The sequence below is a fragment of the Corvus moneduloides genome, chromosome 10 (assembly GCF_009650955.1).
Source record: "Corvus moneduloides isolate bCorMon1 chromosome 10, bCorMon1.pri, whole genome shotgun sequence".
NCBI classification, from domain to species: Eukaryota; Metazoa; Chordata; class Aves; order Passeriformes; family Corvidae; genus Corvus; species Corvus moneduloides.
In genome coordinates, this window is record NC_045485.1 from 16,813,709 (window position 1) to 16,840,158 (window position 26,450).

The window sequence follows — 26,450 nt, forward strand, 5'->3', positions numbered from 1 at the left end:
TGCACAGCTTCCCTCCCCCCTGTGCCATGCTGACAGTTATACTGCTATTTCTACATTTTGGGGTGTTTCACGCCCGAGATAGCCGGGCTCTGCCTGATAAAATGTGTGAGAACTGCAGGGCACCCCTCACATACACCTTTGTGAGCCTCTTCCTCCTCAGCTGTGACAGTGCTCTTCTCCCTGTGACAACAGCAACCTTGCTGTGGTGGCACTTCTGCAGCAGACCCCAGCAGATGGGGCAACATGTCCACACACATGCATAAAGTAGAGGGGATACTCACATTATAATTTTATTTGCGTCCAACAGTTCCCCACAACGTTTTGTGCTCCTTCCACTATTTTAAGCTCTATGGATACTCAGACCCTACTTGCTGCTAACATCAGCATGCCACTTACTTGTATGTCAGTCTAAACTGGAGATGGCCTGAAAAAAAATGGCATGACTAACCCTTCACTGGCATAAAGCAGTTCCACTGTGAAAAAAAATATATATGGCATGACTGACCCTTCACTGGCATAAAGCAGTTCCACTGTGGAAAAAAAAAAATATATACACACACATTGATATATCCTGATTCCAGTAACAATATTTGAAGGAGCACTGCAGAGAGAAGATGCAAGGATCCAGTTCTAATTGTGAGAAACAACACTAACTTCTATGGTGCTGTGCTCATTTGCAGCAACTCACACTTGTTTTCACTGGCTAAGCCTCAGAAGCGAGTTTCTTCTCTCTTGAAATGTTTCCCACACAAACCAGCTGCTGGAGTTAAGAGCAGCTCCTGATTAAATCAAGTGGGATCAGCATTCATGCTGTGACTCCAAAGGTTTGCTAACAAATGGAAACTAGTGAGGAAATGGAGCTATATCCAACTCCGTCTTTTCTGTGCTGCAGCAAATGGAGCACTACACACACACCTGAGGGACACAGTAAAATTCTCTAAAAATACACCATCCCACAAATGCAGCTTCCTAGAAATGCCTCTACAAAATGATTTTGAAAGAAGCCACCTTGTTCTCAGTGCCAATCAGGAGCACTGCAGATGCCTTGACCCCTCTTACCGCTGAATGCTCTGCAACTACACAGTGAGGCAGTCTATGACCCATAATATCTACCCAGGACAGACACTGCAGGAAAAAGGCAAGAAATGGTCCTCTTCACACAGCCCTGCTTAGGAAAAGGAGTGAGGATCATATAGGCTAGAGGGAGGCAGCATGGTAGAAGGAAACAATCAGAACTGGAAGAGAAACTTCAGGCAGGACAGAAGTGTGAGGATAAGGATGCCCACCTTGATTTCATGTGCCTTCAGGGGCCTGCCTTGCATACAGACTGGGACCGTGCAGTGGCAGCAGGACACGAAGCCATCAGGGCTGCCAGCTGAATGATCCCTGCCCTTCACACCACTTCAGCTGAGGCATCAGATGGGGCTGTACTATCATAGGATGATTTGGGTTGGAAGGAACCTTAAAAATCACCCAGTTCCAACACCCCTGGTGTGGGTGCACAGACATCTCCCTCTAGACCATGTTGCTGAAAGACCCATCTTACCTGGCCTTGAACACTTCCAGGGATAGGGCATCCACAACTTTTCTGGGTATCCTCACCACCCTTACAGCAAAGAATTTCTTCCTAATATCAAATCTAAATCCACCCTCCCTAAGCTTAAGGTCATTCTCCCTTGTCCCATCATGACGTGCCCTTGTGGAAAGTCCTTCTCCAGCTTTCCTGTAGCCTCTTTCTGTACTGGAAGGGCTCTAAGGTCTCCTCAGAGCCTTTTCTTTTCCAGGCTGAGCAGCCCCAACTCTCTCAGCCTGTCTTCATAGGAGAGGTGCTCCAGGTCTCTCTGATCAACTTCATGCCCTCCTCTGGACTCACTCCTACTGATTCATGTCCCTTGTATGTTGGGGACCCCAGAGTTGAACATACCACTGCAGGTGGGGTCTCACCAGAGTAGAGGGGCAGAATCACCTCCCTTGACCTCCTGGCCACACATCTTTTGCTGTGATCCAGGACACAGTTGGCTTTTTGGGGCTGCCAAGCCATATCTCAACAGCTTCCTACTTTCTTCATCTGGCCCTGCTGCATTACCTTAAAGCAAAGCTGGTATGAGTCAGCCTCTACCCGGGGGGCACAGCAAGGCCAGCCCGTTATCATGGTGCACGAATCAGCATCAATAAGGCAGAAAAAGCTGATCATGCAAAGCAATTAAGCAAGAATTAATCATTACTACCTTAAAAAAATTTTCCTCACCACCATCTTTCACGCTCAGTCAGTTAGATGGAAGCAGAGGAAGCCGGGCCAAATGCAAGAGCTGTGCTGTGAGCACAGGAGGCATCAGCTGTGCCCAGCACCACGCGTGGGTGCGTCTCCCATTTACACTGGTGCCAGGAGCACCCACTCTCCCCACTGAGTCTGCATCCTTCCTTTTCCACCCTGCAGGAGACCACCCCCTGCTCCCTGGCTGTGTTCTCTGCTCAGTAGTATCCCATCTGACCATACAGCATGGCAAAGGGAGAGAAGCATGGAACAAAACAAATGAGAAGCTCTGCCCTTAACTGGGAGAAGAGACACAGACCCAAACACACCGAGATGGGTGGGAATGATGCAGGAGTTGGGTTAGACCCAGCCAAGATCAGCTGGCTCTCACCATTTGCTCTCACTACTTCTGCAGCAGTGACGGTGGTCACAGAACTCCTCAAAACTGGTTGTAGCTCAGTGCTGCCTTGGAGGCTCAGCCTAGAAGCTGTGCCAACTCTGCAGAAAATTATAATCTGCCTTCCAGTGGAAACGCATCCAAAGAGGCCTCTCATAACCTCACTGCCTTCCTCCCACAGCCTCTCCAGCAGAGCAAGGAGGTGGAAGTGGTCCTGGCACAAACTTCCTACACAGCCCAGCCTCATCCATGCAGTCCTGCTGTGATGACACTGGTGACATGGTTTTACACTTCTCCCAAGTCTCATCATATTCATCCTGTGTTGCCACTGAGCTGTGATGCCCCCCCAGAAGCAGCTCATCTGGATGCTGCACACTAGGATGGAGTCTCTCTCTCTTCCCAAGTGCTTTTATCATTTAAATAGGTAGGACAGCTGAGAAAAGGAGAAGGAAAATGACTTCCTTTTGCAAAATGGCTCAGTTTCAAAAAGCACTTGTGCATTGTGGCTGATTAACTTTAGGCCCCGAATGTCTAATTTAAACAGGTGTGACAACCTGTCTCTGCCAAAGTCATGAAAAACAAGCAAGCTGACTGCATAAACTGTTGACTTTGGGGGAAGCAGCCAAAGCAAGACATCCAAAAAACCATGATTTCATAATGGAGCCCAGAGCTTCTGACTCTGAATCTCCTTATCTCATCAAGCACAGCCTGTAACATGGGGTAGTTGTTATTTGTGTCTCTCAGAACTCCTCCACAGTGAGCTTTGTGACTTCACTCTCTATCTGTGCATAAAGCTGTTTACTGCATGTGGCACAGAGTATTTTGGTTACCTCCAGCAACTGGGCCAAAAAAAAAAAAAAAATTATATTCAGATTTCTCTAGCAAGCTTGACATATTTTCCTGGAGGCTTTCTTTAAATTTGAGATCCAAACGATAAAGGTAGGGGCATGAACTGCTTCCCTGAAGGATAAGAAGAGCAAACAGCTACTTTCCATCCCGCTTCATTGAGAAAATTGTTGCGTGAAGCAAAGCAGAGCAGCATAGGAAGAGGAGAGATACAGGAAATTGAACACCCCATTGCAAAAGTCATCTGTAGGAGAGGCAGCATGAAAAGGGGGCTTACCTGATTAGCATCATGCTGAGCTGTGCTCAAGCTGGCAGGGGCTCTTCTGTGTGCCTGGGACATCATGCTGGGACTTGACAAGGTCCAGGCTGAACTCCTGGCTCTGCCAACAGGCTTGCTTAGCTAATACCTGCAGCCCAGCTACTGCACTTAGCCAGGTGCTCTGTTGCCTGCTTTAAAATACAGTCAGCAATTCTTCCCTGTCCATCCCACAGGGACGTCTGCATTACAAAGATGCTGCAGCAGCTGCCCGAGGATGGCAACTGAAAAAACTCCGCAGGCGGTAAAATGCACTGTAAGAGTCCAAGAGTCCGGCAGAGTCACCTGGGTGCCACAGAACGTCTCACAGTGAGAGCACGACTGTGGCTCTGGAAGGGGACATGACAGCTCCCTGATGCCCTACGTGACACACACAGAGGAGCAAAGTGACTGTTCAATACCATAGCAGCAACACACCCAAAAAGGGCTGCTTTCCTGCACACACTTCAATGCAGATAGGTCACACCACGATGACGCCGGCACAGAGCTCACCCCTCACAACCCATTTCCTCAGCTGACAAGAAGCAGACAAGAGGTTTTATCTCCTCAGCGGGCACAGCTCTGGCTGGTGTGGAGGGAGGCCGGCGGCTGCGGAGACACGTCTGCACCCAGGTCAGCTCTGCACCACGGGTTTTATCTCCATCCACTCCAGGGCTGCGCACCTTTTAACACCCTCAGTGTCAAATGACTTCGTGCCCCCAAGCACCATAAACTTCTACAGCCACAGTAGCTCACAGATAGGTATGGATGGTTATAAAATCATGTCCTAAATTAGGACAGCAAGAAGCTGAGATTGGAAGAGTAGGAGGAAGTCAGGAAATCCCAGGAGATGATGGTGGGGGAGGGATTTAGTCTCTTTAGAAAACAACAATACAGTTTAATCTATTTTTCTTTTGACTTTACACACTAAAATAAGCTTCTCAGCTTCTGGGGCTGTCACAAATCGTAATGAAAATAAAGCCACTGGAACCCCATCAGTAGAGTAAGAGCCATATAGTTATAATCCTGAGGAGCTACACAGGGCTCTCCATCTTCAAAGTGTTTTACAGACAGTAATTTATTAATCTGCAAATTTCCCCTGGCCAAAAGTAACTGTTCTGCCTCTCTGCTAAGCATGAGAGACACACAGTGCAGTTCAACTCTCGGGAGAGACAGTGCAGGCAGTGGCTCTGACCTCTGGAGCCAGACCTCTGTTTCTTTCTCACTGCAGTCAGAACTCCACTGCTCCAGCCACCACCTGAATCCAGAAGCATTGGTGACATCTAGCACTTTGGAGCCAACTCCAGAGCAAACAAAACCAAAGTAGCTGAAAGCCTCTGATATGGGGGAGTGTAAATAGACATGTTCACAATCCAGCAAGTAACAGCAAAACCTGAAATAAAGCTCCCAGGACAGAAGCTCCTGGCTGCCTTCCAGCCACTACCTGCCATGCTGGAGTATCATTCTGGCCCAGTCCTGGGCTCATCCTACCACACAGTCTGTCTGATAGCCCCCAAGGGAGCTACAGAGGCATTTCCTATGCAAACATGACGATTCCCCCCACCAAAGGGCTATTTATGCACAGCAGGTACCTGCTCACACTATGTGGGTCTGTTGGATAATCAGCATGAGGCTGCTCCTCCTCTCCTGGCACCAATATTCTTCTGCTTTTGCAATTTGCTAAGACAATATTCCCAACCACGGTCATCTCCCCAGCCCTCACCCTAGAAAAGCTGAGAACTCTTGGAGGGTGAGAGAGCAGCCTGGTTAGCAGAGAGAAAAAAATGGAACAAGAAGCACAATTACAGCTACATCTTATAAATAAGTCCGTGTCTAACACTGGCCGGCTTTGTTCAGAAGTAGGAAGATAACATTATTCTGTATTCCAACTGGCTGTTATGTTCTTTGTCCGACTGGTTTTTTATCTCTTTTAAGCCAGTGTATATTCATATGACTTCAGCAGTGCCAAAGAAACCATTGTAAGACCAGACCTGGGTCCAGCAGTTTTTGTTATCCTTCTCTGGCTATCAGAACATCTGGGTTCATTAAGCATCCTACAACATGAGTTCCATCTTAAGGATGGCTTAGCTAGGCAAGGAGAGCAGAAGACCTTGAATACCACTGCAAACAGCGACCCGAAGGTCACGAGTAAGGAATTCAAGCCCATACACTGCAGATCATGTATATTCTCAAGACTAGGAATGATTTGCCCACGCGTTCAGCATGAGCGAATAGAAGACTCAGGCACCAATTCAGTCTCAGGCTCTACATCTTTTACTCTACACTACTCAGATCACATTTCTTCCCTCGTACAGCTTGCACCTCCCTTTCAGCAACTGATTTTGTTTCAGCACCCGTCTCCATACGCAGCAGAAACAGCAGAGCCCAGAGAACAGATGTTTAGAGCCACAGTGTTGTAGGCAAAATCTGGAGGGGAAATAAAGTTTATGAGTTTGTCTCTCCAGTAGGAAGCAGGGTGAAGCACAATGCTAAAGCTTTCTGACACACTGCCAGAGATACTGACAGCCATAGTGACTGAACTGGATGGAAAGACCACGTGCAGTCAGAGCAGTGCTGGCATTTTAGAGCCAAAATTTAGCAAGTGTTGGTTCCTCACTTCCTCTTGGGACTCCTCACAGAGCTTGGGACTCAGCAGAGTCGGTACCCCTGGCTTAGGCAGTCCCTGGTCAGTGCTGCTGACCAGACTGCTCCACTGGGAAGGATGGCAGAGGCAGGAAAAGTGGCAGCAAACCACAACAGAACTTGGCTGGAGAGAGAGCTGGTCCCAACAATACAGCAATACATGACTTAATAGTCAAAGCACGAAAAGGACTCAGCTGAAATGACAAATCCCTACCATGTTACACATGTTAAATATCCCAGGAGCCAGGTTCCCCAGTGAGAGCTACCCATCTCCATGGCCGTGCTTGGTGTTAGGGGACCACCAGGGCAGCTGTAGACTGTGCACAGCCCTTCTGCATTCACTCCAGATAAGCTCAGCTCTGATCCTCCTACCTACACTCCCTGCTTCGAGAAGGAAAAGCAAGTGCAAACGCTGTAACATTCCCAGAACAGGGCCAGTCTCCCAAACTGCTCTGTATTTATGACTTTGCAAGGGTGAAACCAGCTCCAGTCTCCTTTTGGTGCCAGTCCCAGGAAACCCCCGCAGTGAAACAGAGGGCTGCACAGACGGCTGCCCCTCCATCCAAGTACAGCCATCCAAGCCCATCATGAATAACAAAGGACATTCTGACAGCCAAAACCAGTTTATGAAGTCCATGGCCCAAAAAGGAAGCTTTGAACTGAAGAGTGTGTCTGACACTCACAGACCTGCAGTGGATTTGCAGGAGAAGTGTATTTTAACTGATCACGAGACTCATGTATCACCCCCTGACTTACATCCTTGCAGCACTTTACAAGGGTTCTGACCACCCCGTACAGCAAATCTCTGCTAAAGGAGAAATATTTAAAAAGTACCAAATACCCTGCAGAAATGCATGGAGGGTTCTGGTTCTGCCAGATCAATTGGCATGAGCCTGTGTGACCCAAATGCCAGGGTGCTCATTTCAGCTGAGTGAAATCAGCATCCTCCCAGCCGACTGCGTCAGCTTTTAGAGCTGCTGTAACATTTCCTGGGCAATCCTGATTCAATTGCACCTACCTCTCATTTCTGCAAAAGCCCAAGATGACTGCACGTGGGGTGTTGTAATGCTGCCTCAGCAGGAGGAGGATGTTGCGTTGGTGGAGAGCAGAACAGCTCGTCCAGAAGCACAAGCAAAGCAGGGATTTTCCCAGCGAGCAGCAGAGATCCATGCCTTCCCCAGGCACTCCTACTACCTAGGGCTTAGTGAAGGAGACCTAGGCTGTGTATTCTTTTTCCTTTGCTGTTTCCCCTTTGCTCACCACTTCTACCCAGCCCCTGTTAGCCAGGATGGGACATCCCCTGCTGAAGATCACAGCCTACTGTGAGTGCCTGCAGCCCTTGGGCAGCCCAAGGAGAAGAACCTCCCAGGCTTCAGCCACTGCACTGAAATGAACCTTGCCAGAGTGCACGTTGTGAATCCGGCCACAATAATTCAGTGTGGTCCAAGAGAGAACGACACAAGAGCTGTTCTTCTGCTCGGGGTATATTGTAACTGCTTGTTTGCCAGCACTGCAGAGGGACAAGGGTTCATGGGGGGACTTGTCAAACCCCTGCACAGCCCTTATTTCTGAACATTTCCCCCATAAAACCAGCTCCTGTTCTTTCTTCCCTCCCCCCTTCCACTCGCCTCCTGCAAATCATGCTGTCTCCTTCCACCCCCAAATAGGAAGTCCGGAGACGAGACATGCACAATCTGCCTCTTCACAAGAGCCGGGCTGAACGAGTGCCAGAGGAGCTTCGAGCATGACAACATATTTCCTGTCAGGAAAGTGAGTCAGTGAGACGGGTATCAGAGCTCCTCTTACTCTAGAAGTTCCCCTCTCCCCTTGCATTGCTGAGACACGAGTCAGAATTGGAGAGCTGAATCTCAGTCCCCTTCAGATCCAACCAGGAATAACAGAGTTCAGGTTCAAGCCCGGGCTCTTCCAGCAACTCAGTGACAAGGCAGCTCCATGGGCCGAGCCCTGGTTTCGTCCCTCACAGAAGGGCAATAACGATACTGACCAAGGGCACAGAATGAGTTTGCAAAGCACTTTTAGGTCGAGGTGATGCTGCTATTTGCTAAGGCACCTGTTCACACCACACTGGTCGTCTCTACACAGAGCACTGCACAACACCCAACCAGAACTAACATTGTGTTCGTGCATTTTGCTAAAGTATTCTACACACAACCATTTAATCCAGAAATACTGCAAATGCTTAAAGCTCACTGCAGATAGCTTTCCTCTCTGCACAGTAAGTGGGCAGGTCCATCACATGCCATGTCCTTACCTGAGCCTCTGCCGAGGGTGACCATGGACAGCCAGAGTGAAACCAGCAGGACACTGACCATCTTCATCCTGGGAGACAAAGCACACAGACCTGGTTATTTGACACTTTTACCACTGCAGGCCATGTTTTTAACTCTGAATATATGTGCTTATCCCTCCACCCACCCAGTGATCCTTTAATTCTGGCATGTCCCTGTTTTATTTCATTAAGATTCCTTAACAACAGCACCCACGTGGCAGCCTGCAGGCAGCTCGACAAGCTGGGGAGGTGATGGCTCTGAAGAGGACAGCCCAGCTCACTGACTTAAGTCACCCGAATAGTCTACATCCAGGAGCACAAGGAGTTAAATGGACACTTGTAGGCCAGAAATCCCAAGCTTTGACTCCCTAAAGAAGGTCCTTTGCCAAGACCTCCTTCTGCTCATCTCTAAGAACAAGTGCAGAGAGCACTCGCGGTGGCTGTGGCACATCTACACTGAGCACGTGTTCGACAATTTGACACGACGGCCACACCAGCGCAGTCCAAATTGGCAGGGTCTGCTGCCAGTGACCTGCAAAGGAGCTGGCTGCCAGAGACTGCTTCAGCCTGTTCCTGCAGGCAGTGGAGGCAAGACAAGGCCTCACCAGCTCTTCCCAGTCAAACCCTCCTTGGAACTTGCAGGAGTAAACAAGAGCCAGGTTTGTACGCTTTTCAGAAATAATCTAAACAAAAGCTTACACTTTCTAAGCAGCAGAGATAGCAAAAAACAATCCCAAACTTTTCCATTCCCACTACAGAACACAATTTCCTGTAATTTGAGATAAATGTACACTGCCAGAGTTTCACTGGCTGCCCGCTCCAGTATTTGGCATTCGGCTCTCAGAGCTGCTCACTCACTGGAATTAAATTTCCCTCTGTTTCTAGGTCTTTCAGCAATTTATAAGCTGGTAGTCATGAAAACTGACATCTACTGGATGCTCTCATTAAAGGGGTTAAGGTCACATTTGATATTCCTGGGTGCTGTCAGATCACAAAGGGAGAAGAGATGGTTAAAAGGCTGAACTTCATCAAAGCATCTCAGCTCTACCAGGCAGATGCAGGAGAGAGCATGGTGATACTGTCAGGAATGTGCTCATGAGATGACAGAGAAACCTGCTCCATCAGGGTGTGTTAAAAGTGTGGGGGGAGAAGCCACAGAGCTCCCTTAAACATGTCCCTCAAAAACCTGTCCAGAATACATGCAGTACACAGAAGGGCTTTGAGCATAAGCAGAGAACACCTAAGATTGTACAGATTGCAGAGATTAACAAGAATGCGACACGTGAACTACACTACTCAAAACCCAGCAGCGGATATTGAATCCCTCCTTTTCAGTGCTTACATCTGAAAAGCCTTTGTGCGATGCCTTCCCTCTGCTGGGCTCATCTCAAAGAGACAAAGGAAATCTGAAGCATGCCTGTTCTTCCCTGCACAGCCCATGGGAAGGGCTGCACACTGCCTCTGAAGCCATCAGGCTTTCAAAAATGGTCAAGAAGCAGGAAAGAAAGTGAGATTTTTTTTCCCCTGGGGTCCAGCTGAGAGGGTTGATCATCCCTTACCACCCTCCTCCAAATTAAAATGCCAGCTGCTTATCAAACCCCTCTCTATTGCCACCTACAACCAGCTCCCAATGTTACTTTAAGACTCCATAGGGAAGAAACAACATTAAGTACTCCTACTCCTTGGAAATGCTGAAGAAAGATAAAACATCTTTACACCATCAGATTGGACAGAGAGATCCAACATGCTGCACCTCTGGTAGGAATTTAGGAACTTTTGGTAATTGAGATGCTTGAAGAGAGGGTGTGTAAACAGTGGTGGGGAATCATTCCCATAATAAAGATCCCTCATGGTTTCCTCTCCATTTGTCATTAGCTAAAATGCACAGCGTGTCCTAACTCACCCTTATTTTCCAGTGAGTCTCTCCTGCATTTCACTCAGATAAGACTGAATTCAGCCCTGAAGCAAGCAGGAACAACTACTGACTTTGGATGAGCTTCCCTTGTATTGAGCAAGGCCATTTGTGCGGCCTGAGGCCAAAATAAACTACTACATTTCACTCGGTGATACATGAACTCTGCAGCGAGCTAATATTTACATCCATTAGCTATGCTCACAGGAACATGCTCCTTTCAACTGTCTCCCAGAGCCACCAGGTTTCTGTTCCCGTGAGCAAGGTATCCAAGATTTCCATGCTCTGTCTGCTAGTGGGAAAATCCTTTTTTTCTTGCTCTACCCAGCTATAAAATCAGAAGCCTTACACACAGAGTGATTTACTTCTGGTTCATTCCAGGCGTTCCAGAGATCTTAGCAGTGGAGACAGATGGACACTGAGCCTGTCAGATTACAGCAATTTCTCCATTACAGAAAAGGGACACAGTTGACCACAGCCCTGGCTGCTCTCACTCTATACAAAATGCAAGGGGCCATGGAAGGGACACGCACAGAGTCAAGGGCTGGTCAAGGGGAGGCATCACAACCTCCTGGATGCCCTGACCATGCCAGCATTTGCCAGTCCAGCTCCATTCCTGTGACACATGATTACTCAAAAAAAACCCCAAAACCAAATAGCCCCAAAGCTGTGATATCCCCCTAATAAAAAGGTCTTCCCACAGCAGTCCTGTGGTGACACAGGAGAAGAGCATTGCATTCTGTTGCAGAGAGGGGTGGGTTTTGCAATGCCCTTAAGAACCTGACATCACAGGACTACAACCCACTCTGGTCTTGCCAGGAACTGGAAGAGTTTTCTCAGCCTTTCCCAGCAACCTGCTTCTGTGTTTCGTAACAGAGCATGTTGCCATTGTTCCTGCTGTAATGCAATTCCAGTGCTGTCTGATGAACTTCTTGTGCAATTCCGTAGCACTGCAACAAAATGCCAGCGTCTGTGGCTGCAACCAAATGAGCCAGAGGCCAGGGAGTGCAAACCCAGGCTGCAGCAGAGCGCTCCACCCAACTGCATCCACCCAGTGCAAATAAAAGGAAATGCTAAAGGGAGCCAGGAATAAAATCAGTGAGCAGGAGAGCTTACCAGCTCAGAAATCACACTGCAGCTAGGAAGCAGGCAATCAGAGCAGCCAGAAGGCAGCTGGAGAGCTCTGATACATCCTCAGCACTCCAGGAACTTCTCACGAGACCAATATACTCTGAGGTGTTCTTAATGTCTCCATAAATTAACATTTTGATAATAATTCATAGAGTGGTTAGGGAAAATGATCCATCACAGCCCTTGCTAGAATTTTTTTTTAAATAACTTAACTTGAAATGTTCACTTTCTTTCAAATCAGAAATTGTTCCCTTTTCCTTCCTGAGCACTTTTTTCTTCAAACTTTAACCTTCTGTCTACCGAGGAGCAAAGAAAAGTGGGATGGGGAAAAACACAATCATGGAAGTGTCTCCTGCTCTTAAAAGCTAAGCGGGTGGAAAGGTTTGGTTTTTTCATTTGATACTGGTCAAAAGTGGTTTTTATGTCAGAAACAACATAATATTTTCATATAAAACAGCCCTTAATAAAACATCCTTGCCAAACAGACCTTAGCAAGGCATCATTCCTCCTGCCTCTAGCAGCATGGACCCCACAAAGCCCACGCACTTTCCAAACAATTATAAAACAAAAGACAGACGTCAAGTACTTAACGAAGAGAACTGCACTCAGTCTAAGTACTGCACACCTATTCTCAAAGACACTGTACCAATTCCTCGAACAATGCTGCATTTTCCAAGAAAAACGCCTTTGTCCCTCCTAACCATAGGCCTCTAGGGAGAGCTGATAGGTTTTTTGCTTTTCACTGAGAACTCACACTATGGCCTGCAGAACAAAAGCGCTCTTCAGAACCTTGCCACTAAGTGCTCTGACTGAAAGGGCATTTAAAATAAAGCAGTTTCTGAAAGAGGAAATAAATAACTTCAGCCAAAGCAGGTTTTACACGCTATTTTCCTTCTGTAATTCTGTCCCAACTCAAAAGAATTTGAGAGCCCCAAAAAATAGGATGCAGACACAGGAAGGCTAGCAAAATCCAGAGTGGGCTAGCTTAGGAAATGCTTTGGTTCTATGCCACACGGACTCGGAGATGAAGGTTGATTGATGGGCTGCAGAGCAGAGCTGGTGCCCAGGAAAGCGGCACAGCTCTCTGCTCCCAGTCACAGCGTGCCCACGAGCCCTGGGTCCCTGCATCATCACACAGCAGCTTTAGAGAAGGCTGCTCGATGAGTTTGCTGGGTTTTCTTATGGGGAAAAAACCAGATGTAAAGTTCAAGTAAATTCAAAGAATCCAAAAGGCAGAAAAGGGCAGCCTGAAGAAGCAGCTGCAGAAAAGTAACAGCAAAAACACTAATGGAAAATGGGAAAAGGCCCTTCAGCCCTCCAGGAAACACTTTTGCTTTTCAGCATGTGCAGGAGTAAGTCAGACAAAAGGAGGAATTACTGTAGCATAAACCATCTTGGTGCCACTTATCCAGGGTTTGCACAGTGTCTCTCTTACCCTACTTCTCCCCCAGAGGCCACGTGGGCACTGCCTGGCACTGTCCCACTCTGTCCTGCCCAAAGGGGAGCCTCTCCTGCAGAGAACTGGTCAGTCCCAGGGACAGCCCTCCAGAGGAACCAAATGTGACACCGAAATCTCTGGAGACCTGGGCAGAAAGACAGGCCATGGGTTTTGGAAGTCCAGCCTTTACTCCCCAGGAGGAATAACCACATTCGTTACAATTTTCATCTGCAGATGGCTCCCAGGAACGGAGCAGGGAGGAATCCAGCAGCAGGCTGACGATGAGCACCGTAAGCAGCACGCAGCACTCTCCCTGCTCTCATGCATGCTACGCCACACTCATCACTTCAAACACAGGCACATTGACCAGAGGGCCCCCAGTGCTGTCCTCAGAAAAAACATTCGCATCTCTCCTGAGGGCAGGGAGCCCAATTTGTCTTGGCAGCAGCTCCCAGGCACATTTCAGCAGGAATAAGCAGGGCTGAAGCTGCCCTGCAATCAGGGATATCACAAGAGCCATAGGTGTGACCCAGTCACTGCATCTGCTGGTGACACATCCAAGGCAGGGACCTGCAAAATCAATGCTGGAGTCCCACCTGTGCCAGGGTAGCTGCCAGGTCATCAGGCCACTGCACGCCTGACAGCAGAGAGGGCTGAAAGAAATCTGTTCTGAAATGTTTCTATTACAAAAGTAATTTATGTCATCAGAACCAAAGGAAATGCTGAAATTTGAGCAGCCTGAAAGCTTTTCACCAGCTAGAATCACAGCAGATATTACACACCTGCTTTTGCAGAGGGGAAAAAAAAAATTAAACTAGTGGGAATCAGATGGAAAGTTGCTCTGGTGAGAGGTGTCTCCTGTCACTAGTACAAAGGATTTTCTGGCTTGCTTGGCCAGACTTGGCCATTGGCACACAGAACCTGGAAGCACTGGCTCCCAGCACTGGGCAGTTACAGTGCTCACACACAGCTTTACACCCAGGGCTACTGAGTACCCTGAAGGAAGAAAAAAACAAACCAAAACCAAACACACAACAAGGAAATCTGGAAATAGTCTCCTTAATCAGCAGCTCAACCAGCTCACTGCCAGCCAAGGACATGACACCAGGCATCCAAGGTGGCTCCATTTGCTTGTTACCCACCACAGCCCCTCCCTGGCTTCCTACCTGCACATCCAGGCCAAGGGCTGCAGCCTGATGGCTTTTTAATAATTACTTTTTATGAAATCCCCAACATGGAGATGAACAAGCTCAGCAGTGTGATGCTCCAGAGTCACCATGGGAGGTGATCCCAAGCTATTTCTCCTTCAACGGAGCAGCACAAATTGCAGAAGCAAGACTGCCCTTCCAAGAGCACCAAGAGCTCCTGAGGGCAGAGCTGGCAGCAGCCTCCCCTCAAGCTCAGAGGCTCGGGGAGAAGTGTGGAGACTTTCATTCACAGTGAGTCATTCCTGGGAGCTTCCTTGGTAGTGCAAGATTTGCCTCTGCCAGTGCCAATGTTTGGGACATGGAGGTGAGATTTCCAGGCAGGGAATTTGTGAGTTGCTATTGGCATTTAGATACCATTTCCTGGCACCCTTTCGGCTCAACAGATTTAATGCTAACAATGAGAATTCAGAGGAAGAAGCCTTTTTTCTCCCTCTCAAAAGAAAAAAAGTGCAATCTAGGCATGCAGAGAGAAGTGGAGGGGGGGCTTGAAAATGTACCTGAAGAGATTTGGCATCCCCTGCTTCCCTTTGCAGTTCTCCTGGGGTCCTCTAAGGACTCGGAAAAGCAGAAATGCTACAGATCTTGCACACTGCTCTGCTGGAATCCAGGGTGCCACTGATTATACTCTGCCACCAATTTAACGGGCAGAGCACACTGCATTTCATACACAGAAAATAAATGAGCTCCCTGTCACCTCTAAAAAATATGCACACCTGGACAAGTCAAATAAGCAGCTGGGACTACTGCCTAGAGATCTGTGGAGTGGGCTGGAGAGGGGCAGGTAAAGCCACAGCTATAAAATCAAACAGCATGGATTACAAATGGATCCATGCTGGCCACTGAGCAGTTCAAACACTAAGCTACAAGAGCACTTCTGTGCTCAAGCAAAAGGTATCCAGCTAAGATAGTCTATTTTTTGAGTGTGAATAGCCAGGGAATGAAAAGTTCCCAACAGTGCTTCAAAGAGAGCTGAGATCTTCCATGAAGCCAGACACAATGCTTCTATTTTGGACAGCTCTGTTAATAGTGAAAGGAGAGTTCTGAGAAACATGCACATATTGTGCTACCACAAAATAAACTGACAAACTAATCTTTACACAGAAAAAAAGAAATCTGCAATCAGCGTGGCTCAAAGACCAGAGAAGACTTAAGGAATCCAAAGGGAGATCCCTCCCTCACTGGAAAAGCTCCAATTAACTGTCATGGAGCACTTGGAGACATCTGACAACGAGCATTTAAATACTCATTCTGCCTACTGACCTTTTTAATGGTTTTACAGCGTAAGCAGCTCCACTACCCTCCCTAGGAGGTTGTCCCACTGCCCCAGTGGACACAGCAGCACATCCACACGGTGCAACAGACTGCACAGCAGCAGCCCCAAGCTCGCTCAGCACAAGTCTCTAAACCCAGAGAATACAATGCAGCTTCAAGCAGGTTTTCAGATGGGCTTAATGCCTTTTTCAGGACAGGTCCAGGACTCTCAAACCCCAGAACAGCTTTCCCAGGAGAGATGTCTCCTTGCAAGCCCAGCCCGGTCCAGCCAGTGCCCTGCAGTCCCACTCCGCATCCTCCCTGTCACACCAGGGGCTGCACCCAGGCCTGCTCAGCACCACCTGGAACAGGCTCTCAGAGTAAAAAACACTCCAAAAGCTTTTTTCCTTAAGTTCAAGCCCTTGCTGCCAGCTACATACCTGCTCCTTCACTTCATCTCCCCCCCCTTACATCACTACGGGCTTGAGGACCAGATTCCCAGGATAACTGCTATATATTCAGACAACATCTTTCCCTTCCTGTTCCTCCAGAGAGAGACACAACAGGCATAAATCCTCCAAGCACCACCACGCTCCAGAGCACATCATCACTGTCTTCCCCTCCCAACAATCTGCTTTCCTCTGGTGCCACAAATTCCTCAGGCAGCTGCAGTGTCTCCAGCACCACTATCAGGTTTACCCATGCTGCTGCCAGCGAGGAAGCCCCAGCTCTTCCTGATGCATAAGAGAATGATCTCCTCAAGTGACTCTGGGTATCCTGGGATGAGCAACATATTCAAGGGTAAAATCAAATCAGAGGAGTTTTTCAAGTTTGGGCCACACAGCATTTCCACACCTGGTACTTATATTAATCATGTTAATTTAATCCCATTTAACCTTATAAGTAAAAGCAAACAAGAGTAAGACATCAAGATGCCTCAATCCCTGTCAGGCAGCTCAGACAGGCTGCTCCAAGTGTGCTTTACACATCAATCGATTTAAAGCAATATAAAAATAGAAAGGCCAGGAGCTACCAGCCTCCCCCAGGACAGCACCCCACTTAAAAACAGTTCTCCTGATATTCTTCCAGCCCTCCACATTCCCAACCCACCCACTCGGTCCTCCTGGTGACTATCAGAGCAGCTTTCTTTTGCATACCTGTCCCTTTCTGGTCAGCACAGGATGGCTGCATTCTGCAAAGGGGACTAGAAAAAGCTGTGTACACACACAAAAAAGGAGGAAAAGAGAAACAGAAATGAGACAATCCTTCCCCCCATCTATTGCTTTTGCATGTCTCTAACATTTCCCTCTGCAAATATTCTGTTGCACCATCACAGGGAACTTCTCAGGCTCTGCCTGCAGTGGCCCCCTCAGTGCAGCTTGAAATTCAATCTTCAAAGAACAGCACCCTGAAATTTGAAGTCCAGGAGCCTCCTTTGAGAAAGTCTGCTCTGTGACCCACAGCACCTACACAGTGGGAATGCTGAGACAGAGCTGAAGGCAGCAGTATGCTGTGATTGTCATCAATATTAATTATTTGGGGAGAATATGATTGATCTCACAAGGGCAATGAATTCATTTCTTCAGCTGAATGACAAACAAAAGGCAATACATGCACTGCTGACATTTCCAAAGGCTACAAGGAGCAGAGACACAAGGAAATACTGCTATGCACTAAAGCCCCGCTGCAAAGGGCCAAAAATCTGAGAAGCCTCTGAAATTTTCACTTCTGAGCACTTTCAGTGCCAGGAAGTGGATGCCTTCATATTCTCAAATCTGTGCGGACCCCAGCCCTGGGCTGGCTCACCTCTTTGCTTTGAGAGGAAGTAATCACTGAGTGTCTTTGGAAAGTTGGGTGTCGTGGTTTGACACTGGCCCAACGCCAGGCACCCATAAAAGCCACTCGCTCACCCTCCCCTGCTACAGCTGGGCAGAGGAGAGAAAAATTAATGAAGGGTTCATGAGTTGAGATAAGGACCGGGAAAAAACACTCCAAGGGCAAAACAGGCTCAGCTTAGAAGTACATAGTGAATTTATTGCTAACAGAGTCAGAGGAGGATAATGAGAAGTAAAACAAGCCCTTAAAAAACACCTTCCTTCCTCCAACCTCTCCCTCCTTCCCACTGACAGTGCAGGGAGACAGGGCATGGGGGTTTGGTCAGTTCATCACCGAGATTTTCTCCTGCTGCTCTGGGAGAGGAGTCCCTCCCCTGCTGCACCGTGGGGTCTCTCCCACGGGAGACAGTTCTCCACGAACTTCTCCAATGTGGCTCCACTCTCAGGAGCAGCAGCCACACCGCCCCTGCTGCAGCCTGAGCCCCTCCTACGGGCACACAGCCCTCCCAAACCTGCTGTGCCATGGGTCTCTCTATCCACGGGGTGCAGTCCCCCAGGGACAGGCTGTTCCAGCCTGGAAGCAGGGGCCCTCTCTCTCCACTGGGTCTCCCACTGGGTCTCCCACTGGATCACAGCCTCCTCCAGGTGTGGGCACCTCCCCCACGGGCTGTGGGTGGATCTCTGCATCCCCCATGGATCCCCACGGGCTGTGGGTGGATCTCTGCATCCCCCATGGATCCCCACGGGCTGTGGGTGGATCTCTGCATCCCCCGTGGATCCCCACGGGCTGCAGGGGCACAGCTGCTTCACCATGGTCCTCACCATGGCCTGCAGAGGAACCTCAGCTCTGGCGCCTGGAGCACCTCCTCCCTCTCCTTCTCCACTGACCTTGGTGTCGCCAGGTTGTTTTCCCTCACATGTTCTCACCTCCTTCTCTTCTCTGGCTGGAATTAAAACTGCATGTGCCCCACTTTGTCTTGATCCTCCTCCCAAACATGTTATCACAGAGGCACCACCAACCTCTCCAACTGGCCCAGCCTTGGCCAGCAGCACGTCCATCAGGGATTGGCTCTGCTGGACATGGTGGAAGCCTCTAGCAGCCTCCCACAGAAGCCACCTCTGTGGCCCCCCGCCACCAAAAACCAGGCTGTGCAAACCAACACAGTTTGGTTGAGTTTCCCTCCTGCTCTTTGACACTTCATGTCAGCAACTACAGAGTCATTGAACCTGTCAGATAAGAGGGGAAAAAAAGTTTATAAGAGGGAAACATTAACCTCCTGACTATGAAATGCAAGGTACAGCTCCCCTGTGCAATGGGAGAAAAGGATGACACAACCAGCCTGGAGAAAAGCGTTTCTATCTCTCCATGGCCTGGGGTCAGGGAGTCTGTATGTGCGAAGCCTCCCAAGGAGACAGAGTCAAATAGCCTCCCTAAATTCCACCGAGCAACATGAGAGAGGACAAGGAAGGAGGAGAAAGGTAAATGCACTGAAACTGTGGCTATTTTTTCAGGAGAATGGATATGGAGGAAATACCATCCCAGTCCACAGGGATGTTATTCCAGTGGAGTCTGAGTTCTGCCCTTCAGTCACGCCAATACATCAGCTCAAATGCAACCAACACAATTTGCTAGAACAAAACATTTTGGGATCCAGCAGCCCATCCATGCTCATTCAGAGAGGAGGGGTGCCCTCAAGACTCCCACAGCCTGCCAGCTGGGCAGCAGTATCCTCCTCCCACTAACCAGATCCCTCTTAAAAACAAGGACTGGGAGGTATCTGTGCTTGAAGGAAGAGGGGCTATTTCTCAACAGAACAAATCCCATTATTTGTATTAGAGTGAATTTGCATGGGTCTTACTGTCAAAACAAGTACTTTTTTTACATATCTCAGAGCTTTGACTCAACAGACTGCTAATAAATTCATGTAGGTGGGGCCCTGGATGTTACTATGGTGGGAGGGAGGTGAGGTTTTACTTCTTGCAACAGGACTAACCTGAGAAAAAATAACTAGAAATTTGGACTCCTTACACTGCCATTTACTAGGCTCCTGTAAGTCTCTAAGGTTGAAGACTTAAAAAAAATCTCTAGTTTCTCTAGTTTAGGGTAGAAATATGAGTTTCTGGCTAATGCACATGAAACCCATATGTAGGCATCAATCATCAAATGCAGTGCATGAAAAACTGTAGTACCTCCCTGATAATCAGGCATTAGAAAACTTCTAAACGGCTGTCCCCTGAACCGAGTGCATTAGTAGAGGCTTCTGAAATCTGTGCCTCTGTTTCCCCAGCCGCATTTAGAACAGCCTCCCCCCACCTCACACCACAGCAGTGCATCTTAAAAGTCTCTAAAGTGCTTAGAGATGCTGAGATGAAAGATAACATATGAGTGCAAAGTATGGATTAATTCCCTGAGCTCAGCAGTCAGTGGAGCTGATGGGGCTAAAAGAAACACATATCCACCACAAAAAAACTGGGGTTCTGAGCCTGTCTTATATAGTAACTACTTAAGCAACAGTTCCCTTGGAACAAGTCGTTTTGGGACCGGTTAGTTGGGCACATGGAGCCGCAGCAGGCAGGAAACAGAGAAATGCAATATACTACTACAAAAAATAGATGCTTTTCCAGAAGGTCTTCAACCTGTTCCTATAGAATTTGGCGGTGGGATTTAAACTCGTTTCAGCTAGAGCTGTTCACATTTTAGCAACGACCACATAAAGAACATGGCCAAACACAATTTGAAAAGCTATTTCCATTTCTGTTTGTTTTTATAAATTATTAAAAATCCAGTTTAAATAGTGCAAAGAAAACCTTAAATTGAGCAAGATAAGTTCTGGCATCTTTCCAAGTAGAAGGCAAACCCCAAAACGTTACTGCAAAACCAACAGATGGGAGTTATTTTTCACTCTTCAAAATTTCATTCCTTTGCACCGAGATTAACTGTAATTAGCTCTTTATTTACATTTAAGACAAAAAGTAAAATGATAAAGAAAGGCAAGCATAACCACAACTCACAGGCAGAAAAAGGCCAAAACCAAAAACCAACAAAAATTCCCTCTGAGAGGAAAACATGTCTTTCTCGCCAAGCAGCATAATTGTTACAAATATACAGTTAAACAACTCCACAGCATCCTGTCAGCACTAAGGATAAACATTTAAGTCACAGTTTTGCAAGCTTTTACACACAAATTGATCAAATACCTAAGAATCATCCTTGGAACACTGGAAAAATCTCACATCCCTCTAAATGAGCAGCATCAGGCCTAAGAGAGGCAAGATACTCCACTTTTATTTCAGTCACGCAAGGGGTTAAACAAAACTGTGAGGAAAAGAAACAAACAAAAGCAAACCCAGCAGCTTTCCCAGATAAACAGAGAGGTATTAAAACTTACTCTTTTTTTCTTTACTCTTTTTTCAAAACCCTCTTCTAATTCTGATAACACCTCAGCTTAGTAAAGCTGAAGAGGTTTCCTAAGTGTTTGTGTAAGTGCATGATTCACGTTGCATCATGTCTCAGCTACAGCACAGCAAAGCTGTCCAGGGAGCTGCATGGGGAGTCCAACTCCAGCCTCGGACCTGCACCATGGAGTTCCCACCTGCACCCAGAGAGCCCCTGACCCGTGGCCACAGCCAACACTGCAAGGGTTAAACAGCAGAGCTTGCCCAGCCTTGCCTAAACAAGCTGTTAGCAACGAAAAAAAAGAGTGAGTGGGCCTGAAGACAGCCTCAAATGCTTCTGAACCGACTGGAGACTTGGCCATGGCAGCTCAGGGGTCTCAATTCCCATGATGGACATGGGACGGGAGTGCTGGAGCATCCAGTGCTCCTGCCAGGCACGGTAATGGATCTCCTTCTGTGGGCACCTAGAGAGAGATGGGAAGAGCTGGTAGCTCTTGATGGCCCTACTCTGCGTGGGATTTCCAAACTAATGGCTCTCTGGCACCTTCCTAGTGCTCCCAGGAGAAGGAGCCACCTACCACTTCCCTGAATGAGCCCAGGATACATGGAAATCTCATACTCTCTGCTGCAAATAGAGCATTTAAGTTAACAGTCTCTTTCTGTTAACACATGTAAATGTAAAAAGACTCCATAAGAATCAATGTAACTTTTTCATATAAATATCAAGTCGACACATAACAAGACAGAGAAGAGGGAGGGAGAGAAGAGGAGGGAGAGAAGAAGGAGGGAGATCCAGACACCAGGGACCTTGAATCCACTCACTGCAAAAGTTAAGGACTGAAATAATTCTCATTTATTCATATGAGAAAGTGAAGCTCTCACTCTCTCACACTCTCTCCTTCTCTTTCCCTAATGCTCTCAGATACTTCTATCTTTAGCCAATTATCCCTGCTGTAATTTTCTTTAAATTGTAATTGGATAATCATCCAGACTCAGGGGAAACCTGTGTCAGAGGAATTCCTGGGGATATATTCCCATTTGATGAAACTGAGAGTTGTTAAATTGACAAAGGACTGACTAAAGACATGATTCCTCACTTGTAGTGAAAATACTGTTTAACAAGCAACTAATTTTAGAGAACCCTCTAACAAAATACATACACTTATATTTCCTGCATTTTCTGCAAAATAAGACTCCGAGTTTATGAATATCATGTTCTGTGCATGTGTCTTATTGGAATCTCTGAGGCTGAACACAGTAAACACTCTGGCCAAGATCGAAATTCCCTAAAGCGTAGGCACCATTTGAAGTAATTTCCCCAAATCATTTCCCTTCCTGCACTCTCTGAGCTCATCTGGCTCAGCTGCGTGCAAAAGCCCCACACGGACCAGTGCTGTGGCTAAGAAACGTCAGATTAGCCCTCTGCCTGGCAAAAGCACTGGTGTGGGGGGGAGAAATCCTAAAATACCTCCCAAAAGAAGCTGCTTTGTTCCAGTTGAGCAGTGAATCTCAGCCACACTGATGGTGGAGCAGAACAAAGCAGCTACAAACCGTGGATGCAAGAGCCCCACCTGCACACAGCCCCCGAGCACACGCAGGCTGTGGAGAAGGGTCAGCTCAAGCATGGCACACCTGACAGGCAGCTCTGCCTTCCTTCTGCCTTTGTATCTGTCCCACTTCGCCCAACCAAAGGAGCTCCAGCTCTCACTCACTGGGTACAGAGATGCCACTGGCCAGGCTGCATCAGCCTGGCAGCACAGAGGAGACAGGCTCTGCTCACAGGGGCAGCGAAATCCATGAGCTGTGTCAAGAGAAAGCGAGGGGAGGAATGAGGAGAGCAGGCAATGTCTGAACTGTGAGCTCTGCTGTAGAACGTGTTTCAGCTCCAAGATAACGTGGCGCTGTTCACAGATTTCAGCTTATATAGGCTTTTCCCTATTTCTATTTTTATTCCCAAAGCACTCCCCGTTACTGGATGATAAAAAAAAAAAAAAAAAAAAAAAAAAGATATGAATGCATTCACATGCTGATATAATCTTCCTAACTGTCCACCTGGCTAATGCAACCTGAGAGCCAAGCTGGGGCACCTTCTCTTCCACACCACTAGCCACAAGGGCTTTGTGGCAAGTTTTTGCAAGTCAGAGTCTTGCTGAAATGGGAGGACACTTGACAAGAGACGGGACCCAGGACAGATGGGGAAAGAAATATGGATCATGTGCCTGCCAAAATAATCAACAGAGAAATCAAAATGTAAGTGAGAAGAAGGAATAAAACCACAAATGTTGGCCTCTTATTCTGAAGGAGTACAATGCTTCCTCCCTAGAGCTGGCATCTGGTTCATGCAGGTCTTGAAAGAATAAGGCTGGGACAAAATCCCTCTGCCTCATTCTTCCTATGTGCTTATTTCAGAGCTTAAAATTACAGCTCTGAAGCCAGCAAGGAGGCATTTCCCACACCTCCTAGTATCCAGGCACCATCCAACCTACTGCCACACCACTCTCCCTACCCTCTGAAGTCTCTCTTATCTATGCGTGCTTTGGGGTGTCAGGTGTTTTTGGGATAGTGCTACCTGACCCAGGGGATGAGGCTGCTGGAGCCCAGAACAGGGCAGTACTCATCCCCACTGCATGTGCTCATGCATTCATGCTCAAATGCAGAATACCTGCACAAATCAACAGAGTCTGGAAGGGGAGAGCCCAGAAGTGTTCAGACACAAGCTTTCCTTCCACACTGTGGAGGGATCAGAGGACCTTCTGGACTCTCGGGAGGCATGGACAGACAGCAGCAAGCATCATATCATATGCAGACACTTTGAACTCAAGCTAGAAGCAGAGACGTGGAAAGCAATCCCAGGGCTGTGTGGATGCAGCCCTGCCCCATGCAAGCCCTGCATGGAGGCATTGAGTGAGAAACATAACCTCTCACCCCACAGCCCTTCTTTCAGCTCCATGCAGCAGCTTCCTTGCTCCAGCACCACCTTCCCAGCTCAACATTTCCCGGTCACTGCAGTGCCCTGCAGCCTTCCACCACCCCAAGTCCTCACAGGCTTACTCTCCATGTCCCTCATTATCCTACATCCTTAACTGCTCCTCCAGACAAGGTGATCCCAGCAACAACACCATGCCTACTTCCAGGGAAGAAGAATATCTGGGTATTTGAGTTTAATCCTCTCTGCTTGGCCTCTCCTGCTCACCACAGGCAGGCAATGGAGACAGAAAGCAGGACCCTTTCCAGCATCAAGCCTGCCCACCTGAGAGCCTGTGGGGTTGGAGTGATGCTCTCCATGAAAACAAGGGATGCCTTTCCTGCAAGGAATACAAGACAGCAAGTAAATCTTCCAGAGCTGCCAAATACAACCTGTTATAAATGACCCTCTAAGTTATGAGATATAGACTCTCCACAGTACAGTTAATAAATAACAGCTCACAATCCTTCTAAGTATGGAAGCGTATGTTGGGTGACAGTTCTGCATGCCCGAGAGGGGCATGGTTAAAAATGGAGTGTCAGGAAAATAATACTTTTTAATTACAAAGGAGATAGGGTTTTTTAAAATATAAGGAGCTTGCTGCAATCTCCCAAATCCAGAAGTGAAAAGCCTTTCCTAGGACAAAAAACTGAATGCATGGAACAAAATCCATCATTTTATAAGAAAAAAAAGATCTGTAAAGCCAACCAGAATTTTATCCAAGCATTATAACCAGCTATTCACAAAACAGAGGTCAGGAGGAAAAGAGAGTGTGTGCATGTGAGAGGGCATTTATAATCCAGTTTACTGTGACATCCTAAGGCCCCAAGATCAGGGTTCTGTTGTGCCAAGCACTGTACAGGCACACTCCAAGAAACCAGCCCAGAGCGAGGAACAAGCACTGCCACTGTAACAGGGGAAAGCGACATTGGCACAGAAAAGCAGTGAAGCCCTGATGGTTTCCTTTTTCCCCTTCTTTTTCAGGAAACAATTCCTACCATCCAGTTTCCCTCCAGATACCCCCCCAAACTGTTTCACGTAAGGGGGCAGCTGCCCCCAACAAGCACAGCAAAGGCCATCTTGCTGCCAGCATCTAATCGCTTCCAGTCTATTTTCTTGGACATGTCTCTTCCACTTTATTTCCCTGCTACGGCTGAAGCCTGATCCCTTCCTCTCCCCACTTCCATTTCAGAGACCCTTTGACAGCAGAGAGCAGGTACCAGAGGCTCACGAATTTGCAATACGGGTGAAAATTAAAGTTGCATTTCTCAGTGCCTGTAGCGCTCCAGCCAGGAATACACAGATCTCCATGGCCAGGGGAGCGAATTAAAGCAAACCCCTCCGCATGTCGGGGACCGGGGGCACGGCCAGCGCGGCTGCAGGAGAAGCGGAGACAAACCCGCGGTCCCGCAGCTCGGCTCGGCCCCCGCACACCGAGGGATCGCCGAGGGTCCCCGAGGTCCGCGGGGGTCCCCGGTCCCGCGGCGACACCGGCACCACCGCGTCCGCTGCCGCCCCCGCTCCGCTCCCGCAGCCCCGGCCTCGCACGCTCGCTCTCACCGTGCCCACCCGTCCTCCCTCGCCCGTGGCCGCCGGGCGCTGCTCCTCGGGCTCTCCCGAGCGGTTTCTCTTCTTTCTCTCCTATCTCCCCCCCGTGCCAGCCGAGGAGCGGGGGCCGCTGCCGGCTGCGCGCTGCCGCCGCCCGTCTCCGCCCGCGCACCCCGCGCCGGAGCTGGAATCCGCCTCCTCCGACTCAAACTTTCCCTTCGCGTGCGGGAAGTTCACGGGCGGGGCGGGGCGGGACAGGCTCCCTTGTCCCTTGTCCCTGCCCCCGCCCACGCCTACAGGAACACGGGCGTCCCCCGCGCAGCCCCGCGCAGCGCGGCTCACCTGAGGACGAGCGGAGCGTACAGCTGTGCCCGGCGCGCCGCGTTCTCCTCTTCTTCCCCCTCTTCTTCCTCCTCTTCTGCCTTCTCGCCGTCGTCCCCGATCCGCGCCCCCGGGCTCCGCTCCGCCCCGCCCGCCCCTTTCCCCGCGGCCGCGCTCCGTGCGCGCTCGGGGCGGTCCCGCCGCCCGCGGCGGTCACTGCGGGGCAGCGGGGTCGGAGCCGCCGGGCGCGGTGCCGGGGAAGGCACGGCTCCGTCCCTCCCGCAGCTGGCGGCTCCGGCCGGGGGAGGCGGGGTGCGAGGCGGGGTGCGCGGGGCCACGGCTCCCTCTCCTGGCCGGAGCCGTCCTGCCGGCGCTAGCTGCCGGGGGCCGAGAGGCGCCCGGAGCCCTCGGAGCTGGCCCGGAGCGCTCGGAGCCGGCCCGCTGCCTCTTTCTGAGTGGAGCGGGCTGGCGCACACAGCCCTGCCGCTGCCGCAGCCCCTGCGCGCTTTGCGGGCCACCTGCCCCCCCGGAAAATAAAGTTTCCCATTCTCCCCTCTGGTGTGCTGCGATTCCTTCCCAGTAATTTTCTCCCAGGGCTCCCTGGACATTCTGATGCCACCTCGTCCCAGAGAAGTGGCACCGTTTTTACTGTATCGCAGATGCAGCCTGGATGAGGCTGAAATTGTTGATGGATGAGGAATGGGCACCTGAAACAGGCTG

At 49.0% G+C, this 26,450-nt stretch overlaps 1 protein-coding gene across 6 annotated transcripts in view; it reads right to left on the reverse strand.

The window, feature by feature from the left end:
- IL1RAP (interleukin 1 receptor accessory protein) overlaps nt 1–25,874 on the reverse strand; it is a 49,880-nt gene extending 24,006 nt beyond the window's left edge. For 4 of the 6 annotated variants that reach the window (XM_032119645.1, XM_032119643.1, XM_032119647.1 and 1 more), the window contains exons 1-2: nt 25,752–25,874; nt 8,708–8,775 (exon numbers count right to left, since the gene is read on the reverse strand). In XM_032119645.1, the coding sequence (XP_031975536.1) occupies nt 8,708–8,774 (67 nt within the window). In that variant the 5' untranslated portion in view covers nt 8,775; nt 25,752–25,874. Of the gene's footprint in view, nt 1–8,707; nt 8,776–25,421; nt 25,640–25,751 lie in introns of those variants that run through there. The other 2 variants (XM_032119646.1, XM_032119644.1) reach the window with 1 other exon arrangement.
- Between the last annotated feature and the right edge of the window lie 576 nt (nt 25,875–26,450).